This window comes from Apodemus sylvaticus, chromosome 9 (genome assembly GCF_947179515.1).
Source record: "Apodemus sylvaticus chromosome 9, mApoSyl1.1, whole genome shotgun sequence".
NCBI classification, from domain to species: domain Eukaryota; kingdom Metazoa; phylum Chordata; class Mammalia; order Rodentia; family Muridae; genus Apodemus; species Apodemus sylvaticus.
In genome coordinates this window covers 33,709,700-33,725,049 of record NC_067480.1, presented here as the reverse complement: position 1 = coordinate 33,725,049, position 15,350 = coordinate 33,709,700, and the positions used below count along the sequence as shown (strand labels likewise).

The following is a 15,350-nucleotide window of genomic DNA, read 5'->3' as shown; positions in this document are numbered from 1 at the left end:
TTGATGACATACACATACACACACACACACACACACATATATATACATACACACATGTTTTACTGTCAGTTAGATATGCTAACATTCGTTTACATAAATCTCCTTCCAGTGAAAACATGGAGATAACTTTTGGGTTAAAACCCACAAAAACAAACCTGAAGTATACTGATTCAAATGGTGGCTGACAGCCATCACCTCAGCCATGTCTATTCTAGCTCCCCATGTGATCCCTGGCAGAGTGTGCAGTTCCTGCACTCAGATTTCAGAGTGTCTCCCCAGACTCTCCCATAAATCCTTCCCCAGTTGGTTTCCCTCCTTATTTGCATTCTTATACCATGTTACTGAACAATAGTGTCTGAATAGGGTTGGGGGGGGCGCTCAAGGCAACCTTGAATCTCAGGAATTCAGTGAAGGGGCTCAGAAGACATGGGAGTGAGAGCTGAACTCTGCAATGGGAGGACGGAGCTCAGAATCAGTGAAGGGCATGAGCTCAGAGAGCAGAGTCCTGGAGAAACCAACTCCAAGGTTCCAAATGTCTACTGCCAACAGCTTCCTATGAGAGTGTGTTTAATACACCGACGATGACGCTAACCTGAATTTTTTATCACCTATAATCAATTTGCCTTTGACTCTGAAACTTAATCATGAAACAGAGGCTTGCAGGAGCCCACAAAGACTGATCGGCACTCACGCCTCCTTTACAATTTCGCTCTAAATTTTTATTTTACTGCATTTCTAGTAACAAGACGCTGAAATGGAGAATCAAAGGAACTTTTACACTTATCAATATGAAACTTTATCTCTTTTGCTATCGTTGATATTACCTCAATTGCTCAACTGCTATAAATTTGAAAAGGGGGAAGGAAAGAAAGAAAAAGACAACACCTTTATTGTCCCTTATCGATACTGGCTTGGCTCCATCTAGTGAACCCGGCAGTCAATCATTCCATGGCAACCCTCACTCTGAGCTACACTCAAGCTTCCTGTGTACAAACGCGCCTTCCCAGGCTTTGCTGGCTTGTCACTTGCATTTGTACGGATCTCACAGGGGGTCCAAAGAGAATGCCAACATATTTGTGTAGCAAAAAGCCAAAGGAAGATTGGTGAGAAGGAGGAATTAGCACACAGCCAATGCCCACACTGTGAATCAGAAAACAATAATCATACAAAACAATAATCACTTCAAAACATCGCTATCCCTGCAGCATTTGTGTTAAACTCATAATCTATGGGAAGAGCTAAAAACACGGAAAGTGCTTTGGTATATGTGAATTGTAGTTTTTCAAGAGTTTATTCTTCCGCATATAACCAGGAACCATCAGGGTCTCATCCATCTTGAGAACAAAAATCGACAACAGATTTGTCACCAAGATGAATGACTTTCCATAAATAGCAATGAATTAAAGGTGACCTAAAAATGCGAGATTTTAGTGCTTCTTTCTTTCACAAAATAAACAAATAAATAAAACAAACATTTTTGAGGTTCAGTTTTAGTTTTGATCGTCTCACAAAATAAACAAAATAAAATAAAAATAAAAGCTCCTAAGGTGTCACCATTGTGTTCGGTCTGGTTTTGATCACTTCATCCTGGGGCATCCAACATTCACCTGTCAGTCAGTGCCTGCCTATTAACTCTTACTGTGCCAGGACCTGATAGGAGTGGTAGAGTCCTTTCTTGTTAGGCAAAAGAAAACAAAACAAAACAAAACAAAACAAAACTGGACAATAGACTCAAAAACAGTCTAAATCTAAAATAAAAGACAACGTGAAGCCTCTTGACCAAAAATGAACAAGACCCTGCTTGCTGCATTCATGATCATGTTGTGCTTCTTTAAAGATGCTCAAGCCTGAAGCCAGGCAGTGGTGATGCACGCCTTTAACCCCAACACTTGGGAGGCAGAAGCAAGCAGAACTTTGAGCTCAAGGGCAGCCTAGTCTACAGAGTGAGTACCAGGACAGCCAGGGCTACACAGACAACACAGAGAAATCTGTCTCAAAAAAAAAAAAAAAAAAAAAAAAAAAAAAAAAAAAAGTCAAGCCCAAACGTGCTAAGAAAACCTTATTTGCTAATCAGACCATTTAGCAAAAATCTCTCTCCATTTCTCATTCCATTTCCTTTACACACACACACTCAAAACCATCTTGATTGCTGTGATGGTTTGTATATGCTTGGCCCAGAGAGTGGCACTATTATGAGGTGAGACCTTGTTGGAGTAGGTGTGTCACTGTAGACTTGGGCTTAAGATCCTCACTGTTGGTATCAAGAACCAGTTTGGCAGATCAGCTCCAAACTCAGGAATGTCATACAAAGGTGACAGCTGTTGCCAGGGCAACCACATACCTTCCCAGAGTCCACTTTCCACACTTACCTGCAAACAGGTTACATCACAGCCTAAATAAAAGACAGACCCTTCCCCACCCTCAACCCCTTTTTCCCTTTGTCTTTCTCTCTTTCTCTTCTTTGTTTCCAATAAACCTCTGCAGCATGGAACTGCTTTGGCCTGGTGTAGTCTATCCAGACGCAAGCCGCCATTTCAACATGTCACTCACCATAGCTGCCTGGAATTGAGTAATCTGCTAGCAGCCTTCAGATGAAGATGTAGAACTCTCAGCTCGGCCTTCATCAATGCCTGCCTGGATACTGCCATGCTCCAACCTTGATGATCCTGGACCGAATCTCTGAACCTATAAGCCAGCCCAACTCACTGTTGTTTTTATAAGGGTTGCCTTGGTCATGGTGTCTCTTCACTACAGTAAAACCCTAACTAAGACAATCACTGTGCATACTTTGTCGTGTCATCAGTACACAAGATACCCATTTAAAGCCAAAAGACATTAAAGGAGACATAGTTGAAAGGACTTTTAGAAGAGACAGGAAGAAGGGATCAGGGAGATTAATGAAGATAGTGGCATGTAAGTTGTATATTTAAGAATGTGGATATAGAAGGGCTGACAAGATGGCTCCGTGTAGAAGGGTACTTGCTGATAAACCTGATGACCTAAATTTGATCTTGGGAATGCAGATGGTAGAAGGAGAGAACCAACTCCTACACGTTGTCCTTGGATCTTTACACATGTGCTGTGGTATCCATTAGAGGATGTAAATAAACATCCTCTATTTACACAAGTCAGTAAATAAAATATGTATGTATATATATGTGTGTGTGTTTGTGTGTGTGTGTGTGTGTGTATGTATGTATGTATGTATATAAAAAGCCAAGAAAAGTGGAATGCATTAACAAGGCAGAAGAGGGAAAGAACTGTAACCTGATCAATTAAAAGTAGTCAGACCAAGGACACTGTCAGAAGGCAGAGGTCCAGGACTGGGCAAACATGCAAACTGGTGACATGAGCAGGAAGGGCACTGGGAACCCAGCACTAGCACCACAGGCCTCTCAGTTCCACAATCTCCAAAATCACAATATTGCCAGTCATCGAAATCTTCCAAAAATAGTAAAATTACATCTAATTTGTTATTTGAAATGACACAATCTTTGTATAATGATAAACAAACAAATAAAAAACATTGTACACAGGCTTAGGGTGTCCCTGGGATGCAAATTTTTATCTCAATAAAACATCTGTGGTGTACAAATGGCACCATAATCCTGTTCTTGCTAAGACAGGTTGACATCTCTATCTTAGGAGCTGTCTTAGTTCCGCCTGTATTGCTGCTGCCAAAATCCTGACAGAAACAACTTGAAATGGAAAAGAATATGGCTCATGGTTTGAGTCCATCATGGCAGGAGAAGACCTGCAGTTTGTAATGGCTCCCAGGACTCGAACATGCTGTAAGGATCCTCACGGGCATGATCTGCTATGCAGAGAGAACAGGACCAGAAGCAGTGGGTTATAACCCTCAAAGGCCAACTCCTAAGTTCCTGCATCTAGGCCCTACCTCTTGAAGAATCCAGTGTCTCAAACAGTGTCACCCGTTGGGGAACAGGTGTTGAAAACATAAGCCCATAAGGGACATTTTGTGTTCCAACCATGACCATAGGCTGCTTCTGCAACCATGAGGTAAACAGTTGGGTGGGCTCACTATAACAGGTCTTATAGTGTCGATGTCCTAAGAAGGCATTTAACATCCCAATCCTGATGATTCTGCTGGTGGCAGCCCAGGGTTCCTTCAGGTATTATTTAGGGCAGGCTCGGTGTGACAACAAGCAGCTGGAGTTTGGTGGCTTCAGACAGCAGAAGTCACCTTCTACCACTTAAGTCCCTTTCTATGGCCTAAGATTGGTCAATTGGCTGGCTTTTCTAACAATGCAGATTTAAACTCTTGTCATGGCTCTTTGTCTAAATCATGGACTCTTCCTTCAGCTGCAATAGGGAGAAACAGAAAACAAAAGGCCTCATATCAGAGTCCTAGGACTCAGGCCTGCAGTGGGAACATTACTTTGACCTACATTCGATGGGTTATTGTTATGCCCATGAATAACCTGATCCGCAAGAGACTGGGAAATAAATTCTAGCAGCACATGCAAGAGCACCAGGAAGTGATCTCGTACATGAACACCAGTCTCTGCTTCCCTCTTCAAGCTGTGTTGTTTGCATCCAAGACTGGCTCCTCAGCTCAGGACCCAATGTGAAGTTTTCAGCTACGGTTAGCTCCGAACAAGGTTAAAGTTACACCTTAGCCAAGTGTGGTAAGCAGTCCTCAGACTCTCTATTTCAGAGTCTCCTGGAATGCCAGGGAAAACACATTTCCTTCCCAAGCCAGTGAGAACCTCCACCTGCAGAACTCACGGACACGAACTAGTCAGCTCACTTCTTGCCCGTATTCCAGGAGTGGCTTTTTCTCTACTCCTGTAGCGATGCCAGTCATTCAGAGTGCCCTCAATATACCTGACCCGCATCAGTTAAAAGAATGAAAATCATGCTCTGAAAGCCATTAGCTTCTATTGCACACCCGGAAAACAGGCTCATCAAATACCTTCTTATGGTAATGCTTTTGATCAAAAGGAGGGTTAATTAACAAATGGTTAGCGCCTTGACCCCATCAAAGCCTGACACTAGTGTTCTGATTTCCTTTCTTCTGGCGTATAATGAGCTGTTAGTCTGTCTCACCCTGTCATCCGTCATATTCCCATAATCCACATCTCTAAAGAGCAAGTCCCTGAGTTCTGTCAGTGACACTCAGGACTGGCATCAAGGTTCCCAAGCTCTGGTCTATTGAGAAGTTCTATATTAATACAAACAGGGCTCAGGGTCTCACTGATCACACACCCTAGCGTAGGTGCTATGGCTTACTTACTTCAGAGACTGGTTTCGGAGAACCATTTGCATATACACAGAGATAAAAACTGAAGCTTTATTTCCTATAGTTTGAAAGTTGGTAATTGAATAAATTGAAATTCTATTTAATGGTGTTTGGATGGTGTCCTCAGAAACATTCTTAAACTTCTGCACTTATACATTCTGACTCAGTGAGAAGGCTAGGCTGACTCCATGACAGGCTTCAAATTGGCTGTTCAGGAGACTAGGCCTAAGAACTGGGCAAGTCCAGGAAAGCCCAGGAAAGTCAGTCACAAGAAAAAAAGAAAGAAAACAACACAGGCTTCAGGCAGCCTGTCAGAAACTGCCCTGCCCTCAGAAGCTGCCCAGCCACTGGGCCTGAGGCAAGGACAAAGGGTCAGCAGCAGTTTCCAGACTTCCTCAGCAACAGTTTCCAGACCTCAGTTTCCAGCCCTCAGAGCAAGCTATAGGTCACCTACCCCGGAATCCCCTAGTGTGCTTTAAATCATGCCTGTGAGCTCACTTGATTGTCTCTCCATCTTGGTAATGGGAGACCCCAGCATGCTGGACTTCTGCAGAATAAAACACTTTGTGTTTATAGATTAGTTGAGTCCGGGGTGTCATTCTTCGGCGAATCATGGACCCTTACGACAGCATTTTAAACACAGACTACAGGAATAGAGCATCTTAGTCTGATTTCTGTTGCTGTGGTGAAACACCATGACCAAAAGCAATTTAGGGAGGGAGCAGCATAGTCAGGGCTGAAGTTCAAGGCAAGAACCTAGAAGCAGGAAATGGAGCAGAGACCACGGAAGAACACTGCTTACTGACTTGCTTTTCCTGGCTTGCTCACCCTTTCTCATACTACCAAAAGCCACCTGCCCAGGGGTAGCACCGCCCCCAGTGGGCTGGGCCTTCCTTAGCAATTGACAAGCAAGAAAGCTTGTCTTTATTTACAGGCAATCTGGTTTTGTTTTGTTTGCTTGTTTTTGTTTTTGTTTTGGCTTTGGTTTTTTTGAAACAGGGTTTCTCTGTGTAGCCCTGGCTGTCCTGGAACTCACTCTGTGGACCAGGCTGGCCTTGAACTCAGAAATCAGCCTGCCTCTGCCTCCCAGAGCGCTGGATTTACAGGCAATCTGATGGAGGCATTTTCTCAGATGAAGTTCCTCTTCACAAATAATTCTAGCTGGTGTCAACTGACAAAAAACCAACCAGGACACAGCGGTGAGGACCAAGTGCCTCCCGGGAAGCATCCCTGAAATCACCAACTCACCTGATTTTTACTCTATGATTTATTGTGCTTTGGTTTGTTGCATATGTAAAAGATTTCTACTTCGTACCAGCTATTCTTTTATAATTTTAGTAAATGTTTCAATTAATAACCTAAAATTTGTTTTCTTTGTTGGTATTATTATTACCTGTGATCACTGCTCCAAGCAGAACATGCAAATGATTTTAGTCTTTTTTCTCATTAATTTTCCTTCGCTTGTTCATTTCTCCATCACTTTGGTCTTAGCCTTTAATCTTACAATTACTCAAAAATCGTCGAGACAAAATGCCATTGAGCAATGTTTCTTCAAATGCCCATTTCTAATAATAGGAAACTGTAATTTCATTAAGTCAATTCATTATAGAAGATAAATTCTCCAAAATGTATTTAATCCCACATAATTAAAACTAATATTTATAGTTTAAGACCTTTATGGAAGCTCATTTTCTTTAACCAAAATTAATATTTCAAGCATTCAAATTTATACTGCATTAATTGAAAATTTATCACACTTTCATTTCTCAGTTTATTTGATTCCACTATAATGAATGCCAACAATCTAACTTTTGCTTTAATTTTTTCCCTTTTAAATAATTTATTTGAGAACATCACACAGTATATTTATCATATTCTTTCTCATGCCCCAAATCCTCCCAGATCTCCCTTCCTCTCTACCCATCTAACTTTGTGCTCTTTCTCTCTCTTAAAAAAAAAAAAAGAAATATTAAAGTCCACTAAAAAACATGGAGTCTGATTTGTTCTGGCCAACTATTCCTAAGCATGGATCTGCCCTGGACTGTGGCTGATATATCCAATGTCAGTCCACTGAAGAACATGATGGAGTCATAAATATATCTCAAAATTAATTGACTTTACTTACTTAAGAAAGAGATGCTCTCAGAAGAACACTTAATGTTCCAAAGAACACTAGAAAAAAAACAACAAATGGGCCCCTAGAACTGATGTCAGGATGGGAACAGCATATGCTGTAGACTAACACCCCATATCCAAGAGGACCCTAAGATTCAGTAAGCCTGAGAATTAATTCATAGAGAACTTATGAAAAAGTCCTTCAGCAAGCTTGAACTGCAGACCAGACGGTTCATCCAAATGTGACTCCGGCAGGTGTTATATCTTAGGCTTATAATCTCAGCGGTTTGGAGACAGTGGCAGGATGGTCACAAGCCTGAAGCCAGCTTGGACTACACAGTGAGATCCTGGGTCAGAAAAAAATGAGAGTGGATATGCTGGCTAGTTCTCTGTCAATGTGACACAGATTTGAACCACCTAGGGAGAGGGAATCTCAATTGAGAAATTGCATGAGAATGGCCTGGGAACATATCTGTGGGACGCTGATCAATAACTATTAATGATTGATGTGGGAGGGTCCAACCGACAGTGGGTGGTGCCACCCTGGGCAGGCAGTCCTGTGAGGCATAAACAAGACAGAAGAATAAGCACTGGGAACGAGCTAGGAAGCAGCGAATGGTGTGTTCCTGGCTTTAGCTCCTGCCTCCAGTTTCCTGCCTTTAGTTCCTGCCCTGAATTCCCTTCATAATGGACTATAAATCATAAGCTGAAATAAACCCTTTCTTCCCCAAAGTGCTTTTGGTCATGGTGTATCACAGCAATAGGAAGCTACATAAGTCAGAGAGGTGGGGAGAAGAGAGAGAACTAAAGGTGGGGGGAGAGGGAGACAGAAGAAGGCATTAAGTGGGGGAGGGCAGGGAAGAAGGTGTAGAAGGGAGAGGAGAGTGGCAAGGAAGGAGGAGAGGCTAGGTGGAAGAGGGGGAGAATGAGGCCACTTTAATAAAGCCCTAGATGTTATGAGATGCTTCTGGTTTTAACTGTGACAAAACATTGCTATTCAATATCAACTGTCTATGAGTAGGTTTATCAATCCTTTGTAATAAGTCAAAAAAAAAAAAAAAAGGGTTGAAACAAAGTAATGGCCATCCAGTTACAAATTGTCGGAAACTTGTCACTGGCTCCCTTTACATACCCCAGAACATCTGAATGCATTGTATCAAAAACTGCAGGAACCGTGTAGAGAAATACACCAGCATTTATCAATGTGTTTATTGATGAAGCCTTGGGGAGATTAAATTCAATGCCATTCATCAATGATATTTTATAGGTTTGATAATAAGCATCTTGGAAGAACTTTTTAGGTTTCAAAGCATGGTGTATTTGTTGAGAGTTTTGCTATTATTTTTAGAGATTTCAAGATGAGAAGATCCACTCACTTTATTATAAAAAAAAGTCTTTACATTTGTTAATGAAAGCAATGAAAGATTGATTGCTTTCTCAACCTATGGTAATCCGGTTACTACACTGTGAGGGAAAGAAAAGGAGGGGGAAAAGAAAGAGATATTCTTCTCCTAGGTACTGCCACCTTGTGAGTTTCTTCTTATTGGTATGTAGCAAGAAATTCTGAAGGGATTTTTACCATAAACCAAGGATGGAATGGCAAGAATCAAACAGCCATGAAAGCACACCAACTTCATCATTAGCATGTTTTTAACCTTTTATTTGGATGTTTTATACAAATTCAGTACTTTTTTTTCCTTTCACTTGGTAATTTTTCTTAGAGTCTTATAATAATCAAGAAAGCATACATAATGATTTTTCACTAAAGCTCCTGGGAGCTGTTCCCCAAATCCCCTGAATTTACTCACCTAAATATGAGTACATTGACAGGAAGAATCCTTGTGCAACCTAGACAAGATCAAGTATGGAAATGTCCAGAATATAAGCAGGACATTTAATGAAGCTCAAAAGATACTTTCCTCCAAAAACAATGGGAAGGAACTAGAAAACCTCTGAAGTCACAGAAAGTTCAGGTTTACAAAAATGTTTGAAAAACAGACATCTTTATTGAACTTTTTAAAAAACTTAATGCACAAAACTGAAGACTGCTCAGACAAAGATGTTCAGAAAGACTAAACCACCAAAATTATATTAATTTGAAGATAAACCAGTTATTAAAAGCCCAGTTATTAGCTCATATGCACTCTGAATTATTGTTAAATAAATGGTTATACTAAGGAATGGGTCTATTTGTAGGTCTGTTTTTCTACTCTGCTATTGCCATCTTCCCTTAAGTATGTCTGATGAGATGAACCAAAGATGACAACCACATTCTCTAAGGGTCCACTGTATGAGATCTCCCTATTGTCTTAGGAAAACCACGAGAGTTCTTGCACTTAGATACAAAGGACACCAAACCTCGACACTAACACGGAGAATACATATATAAAACTGCAGCCTGAGACACCTCAAACAAATGCTACAAACAACTTCTTACTTCGTGTCTGAGCGTACTCAGTATCTGGCTATGCAGAACTTTTATTTTGGAAGCATGAAGGTGACATGGTCATAGTAATTATGGTCAGCAGAAAATATTTTTCTGGGGAAAAGGGCAAAAAAAAAGAAATAGAGTTACCTCCCATGAAGAGTACAATGAAAATACACAGGACATAAGGAAGTCTTACACATTCACCTTACATTTAAAATATGTTTTAAAGTTTCACAAGGAATGAGATATCTGAAAATAAAATATCTAAAAAAAATCACAAGGAATAATTGGAACATGAGATATAAAATAGTAAGAGAGATCACAATTATTGCTATATGAATATTGCTATAGCTCTTCCTCTCAGTATTATGGTAAAAACAGGAGATGCTGTAACATTTCATCTCCAGATCTCTAGAAACCTTAATAAATACATAGTTTGTAGAAACCACAACCTTACTAAAATATCCCTTATATTCAATTGAAAATAAAGTAAAAACTTTGGTCTAGCACCTTCTAAGACATCAAAATCTCTTATGAAATTTTATCAAGATTCTAAAAAACAAAAACAAAATAAATTGAATTCAAGACATTAACGTCATATATATTGTATCTGACCTGAAATTATAGTAGTATTGAACATATTAAAAAAATATCTAAGCATCATGTATGAAATTTGAGCTATTAACATAAACTTAATTTATGTACAATTTTAAACATTTAGGAAAGGTATTTATTATATAAAATATACTTTACATTCAAAATTGTGTGTTATCACAAAGCAGTTGTCAATCTACAGGTAGAAGATCAAATGGCAACAAAAATTACCATATTGCAACTAATATTTGAAATTACCTTAAAAATACCACAAGGACTTAAAACACCGCAAGCAACTATTCAATCTGCAGCAATTATGTGAAACACCTAAAGCCACAGTGAGCACGGAAACACAGTATAATACAGATATATAGCAGCCATAAGGACATTAAGCTAACAACTTTAAGTTTTGCTAGCTAACACAGAATCCCTTTAAGTCCTTGTTAGCTTAGTGCCAGAACAGAGGCCATGTGGATGCAAGGAGTTGCTTGTTTGCAGGTTCACAGCGTGAAGTGCTCAGAATCTTCAAGTAGACTGTATCCTTAAAACGTGGGCTTGTTCATGTATTCTTCCATTGTCTGAAAGAGAACAGCGACTCAGAGCAGTTCTCCCTTCAAGCCCTAGGTGTTAGCAGACCATGATTTGTTTTTCACTCTTTTTGATTTATTTTGCAAGATGGAAAAAAGAAATTCAAAACCATACACAGACACAACCATTTGCATTCTGCTGAAGGCAACTGCAGGTTTGATTATCATTTGTCTACATGGGCGCCTGGTTGTAAATATATCACTTTTAATTGAGAAAGGGCTAAGCTTGATCAGGAAGTAGATGTTAGGGAAGGGAGATGTTAGAGCAACAAGGGTGGAGACACCACTACTGATTTAAAGTTCATGTGTCTAAAATGGTGTGAGGACCACGAGCAGGCATGTGTGTGCTACAGAAGCCCCGAGTGTACAACATAACATACACATTGTTTTCTATGTTGTGCAGAAACCTTTTCGTTAAAACTACAACTCAATCAGAGGGGATAAACATCTCATGATTCTGGAGGATTTCTGCCATGCTTTTTGGAAGAGTTTCTCCAAAGCATCCAGACCCTCTTTCAGTTACCAAATTTGCTAATACACCCCAAAGTTTTACTTTCCTGTCTTCATCTTTTCTTTTAAGTGTTTGAGTTTGTACCTCCTAGTGACTAGTAAATTTCCACAGTGGTACTACATAGTCCCTCTTACTGAACAGATACGTGTGTGAAAAACCATGGCTCAGGTTATATCAATGAGGGGAAGAAAAGGCAGCAAGTAATCCTTAGACAATAGCTTAAGTCACTATGAGTTGCTGTCAACTTGCTTAGCAATCAGTGCTTAAATATCCACCCCAGCAAGTGTGCCCCCAGGAGAGAATTACAGCATGGGCCAAAGAGATCAAGGCTAGTGGCCAACAAGATTGTCTAGGTCATGACTCTTGCAAGGATCACATAGCAGACATCGTGCATATCATATAATTATATGATTCATCACAGGAGCAAAATTACAGTAGTGAAGTAGCAACAAAATAATTTTATGGTTGAGGGGTCAACACAACATTAACATTAGGGACAGTGTTAAAGAGTTACAGCATTAGAAAGATTGGGAACTACTGAGCTAGAGGATCCCCAAATCAGAAATCAGGGTTTCTAACAACTTCCCATGTCTCTTTAGAATTCCAGTGTAGACTGCTGAAATTATTAATGCTTGGTCAGCCATACCTCCTCCAAAGCTTGTCAGCCTCCTAACTGAGCACTGGCCAAGAAAGGCCCATAACCCAAGGCATCTGCTCAGAATCTCTTCTTGAATGTTCCATCCTTTTCTTTTAACTTGACTGGGGTGTTAAAACTAGCCCACAGCCTACATGGGTTTTGTAGGACTTATAGAATGTATCCCCATTTAGAAAGATCCAAAACAAATCAAGTCTAGAATTCATTTAGAGTTAAAAGATGACAGCACATTATCAATGAGAAAAGGATGACAAAATCTAGAAGAATAGCATGCTCTGTTTGTTTGATACTCTAATCTTATATGTGTTATAGCTATATAGTCTTTGCAGTTAAAATGCCTTACTTTTGCAAATTTGACTAAAATGAATTGACTATATGCACACATTGCCTAGCCCTTCCGGGCTATTTGTCCTTTGATGAGATGGACAAAGGGTATGACGTGGACACCTCACAGACTCTAGGGCCCACTGGGCTCTGGTTATCGGCCCTGCATTAGCTTGAGGTGACTCAGGGCTTGAACCCTGCCCTACCTTCCCGGTCTGAGCCCGGCTATCACTCCAGCAGCATGAGGAAGTGATGGAAGGGTTTGTTGCTTTCTTGAACCTGCCACTAAAAAGATTTGCAACTGACTTAAAACTGGAACTGTATCAAATCTTTGTCCTCCCTCCCATGCCTTCATGAGAGTCTGCCTAGAGTCTGCCTTGGGACCCACACCAGGGTGGTACACATTTGCACCTCACAGACAGCCCCTTTCTACTGCACTGTCATTTCAGTTTATGCTTTGAAGGTTGAAGTACTGGGGATCACCAAGCAGTACCTCATGCATCCACATGTGTGTGTGAGAGAGAGATGGCCTGCTACTTGAACTTCATTTGACTTTCCCCTCTTGACGGGGTATTTATTGTCTATAAAGATCATCCACGAATGGCTGATCCCCATCTGTTAATCTTGAGAATTACAATGTCTACTCTGAGTCTTTGCTTCTAACTTTATCAGACCACCCACACTGCAGCTACTCTCTCCCACAGAATCACCCTCAAGCAATTAGATTTTCTGGATTATCAACGTCTAACCAGAATACACTCAGACTAAGCCTTGAGCACCTGGAGCTTTGAAACTATTGGGTCTTCCTAGTAAATATGCGAAAATAACTTTGGTTTTCCTTCCCTGCCCTGAGAAAGCTTCACTGAGTATAATTGCAGGGAAGGGGATCCTAAGAACTACTTCAGGGTTTTTAGTCGTTCTAAAGCAATGTTTCTCAACTGTGGGTCACAACCCCTCTAGAAGTCACATATCAGATATCCTACATAACAGATATTTAAATTACGATTCACAATAGTAACAAAATTATAGTTATAAAGTACTAACGAAATAATTTATTTTGTGGCTGGGGTCACCATACCATGAGGAACTGTATTTGAAGGTCACAACATTAGGAAGGTTGAAAGCCACTGTTCTAAAGAGAAGACAATGTTATAATGGCCTTTCTCAGCCTCTAGTAACCTCAAGTGCTTATTAGAACATATTTGTTCTTGAAGGTCAAGAAATGACAGGGTAATCTTTCTTTATACAATCTTAACGTTTTCTCCTATACATTTAGTACTTCCTGAAGTAGAACAGGCATGCAACTTTTCAACAACCTGAAAGTCCCTTGACATCACTGTAGGGGTCCCAGAGCCCAAGAGGACACTAGTAACACTCTCATTAGGCTAGCTCTGTTCATTCAACAAGTGATATTTAAGGACAGCTACAACCTTGCCTGCTCACTGGGGCACAATGTTTAAGCCAGGACTTCTGAGGAAACCTTTCGCACTGTCCATTCAATCACCAGGGACAGGAGCCAACCAATTAGTGCCTTACCGTAAAAGGACTCACTTCTTAAAATGCCTGGTCCCAAGATTTAAATGGATCTAGAAACACAGATTCACTGAAAGCTCGTAAAAACCTGTTTCCTGCAGTTAGGGGACTTTGAAATAGCCTAGGTGTGCCTTGGCCCCGATTCCTGAAGCGTTAATTACTGAAGTGCCTGTGGAAAATCTGCCTCTTCTATAAGGAGCTTCCATCTTAAAGATCAAGAGGAGAGTCTCAGGAGCAACCCCCACTTCCTATTCGCTGCTTCTCTGCCCCAGCATAATTTAATAAATGCTCTTTTGTGGAATTTCCAAACCACTGATTTCTTCAGTGCCTCATAAAATCCCCCTTCTTGTGGCATTTGAAAAAGTCAAGTAAGACTCAGAGAGGTTCAGTGCATTTCTTTGAAGGGACAACCCCTCTGGCAATAAATGCTTTGGCCTGACAAACACAGAGCTACTTATGGGAGCCCACCCTTAGCTTCCTTCATTTGCACTCACCTGAGGATGGAGTCCCTCCATGGGCAGAAGTAAGTCATCAGCTCACAGTACTGCCAAGACAGTTGCTGGGAAATCATGCCTAACGTCTTATTAAATTAACCAGTCTCTTATTTCCAAATAGCAGGAAGAATGACTTTAGCACCAATTTTAAAAAGGTACTTTATAATTCTTGAAATCCTCTTGACTCTTGACCTGTTATGAAAACAGGAAGATGGAAAAACCCACTGAGGCCAGGGGTGGTACATGACTGTCATCCCAGCAAATGGGGAGGTAGAGGCAGGAGGGTACTGAGTTCAAACCCAGCCTGGGTTACAGAGCAAAACTCTGTCTTAAAGACAGAAGAAGAAAAAAAAAAAAGGAAAAGAAAAAAGAAAACAAACAAACAAAAAACAGTAAAGTGGAGAAAATGTCCATTTTTCCACTGACATTGTTGGACAGCCGGGACAGAATCTAGACACCCAGAAACCTGCTTGGTTTAGGACTGGCCAGAAGTGCCTCATTTTAGAAGGCAAGGGTTGGCTCCTTTTTGACTGTCCTTGTATGTTACGTTCCCCTACTAGGTCTGATTCAAACTGGGATGCTTCTAAAAAGAAAAGTCCCAGGATATTTATGAGCAACCAGAGTCAGGGGGAGCACCACGCATGGGCTTCAGGAGCCATTTATACCTCTGTAATCCAGCTACAGTGCTTCCGATTTATTTATGCAAACAAGAGGGCATAGACCTAAGGCCTTCCCAAGAGAGGTGGGAAATTTCAATTAAAATGACAAATGCCATCTTTGATAACACAGCTCTAATATTCCCAGCAAATGAAATAACTATGCGCTGCTGTTCTTCCTTCCCAGGGC

The 15,350-nt window shown here is 40.7% G+C and overlaps 1 protein-coding gene across 2 annotated transcripts in view; it reads right to left on the bottom strand.

Moving 5' to 3' along the window:
* Nucleotides 1-9,010: 9,010 nt before the first annotated feature.
* Nucleotides 9,011-15,350, bottom strand: part of Ap1s3 (adaptor related protein complex 1 subunit sigma 3) — a 59,776-nt gene continuing 53,436 nt past the window's right edge. Inside the window, exons 5-6 of one of the 2 annotated variants that reach the window (XR_007979490.1) lie at nucleotides 14,505-14,696; nucleotides 9,011-10,978 (exon numbers count right to left, since the gene is read on the bottom strand). Coding sequence is in view for 1 of the 2 variants with exons in the window: in XM_052193231.1 (XP_052049191.1) it covers nucleotides 10,943-10,978 (36 nt within the window). In the remaining variant the exon portion in view is untranslated. The remainder of the gene's footprint in view (nucleotides 10,979-14,504; nucleotides 14,697-15,350) is intronic. The other variant, XM_052193231.1, reaches the window with a different exon arrangement.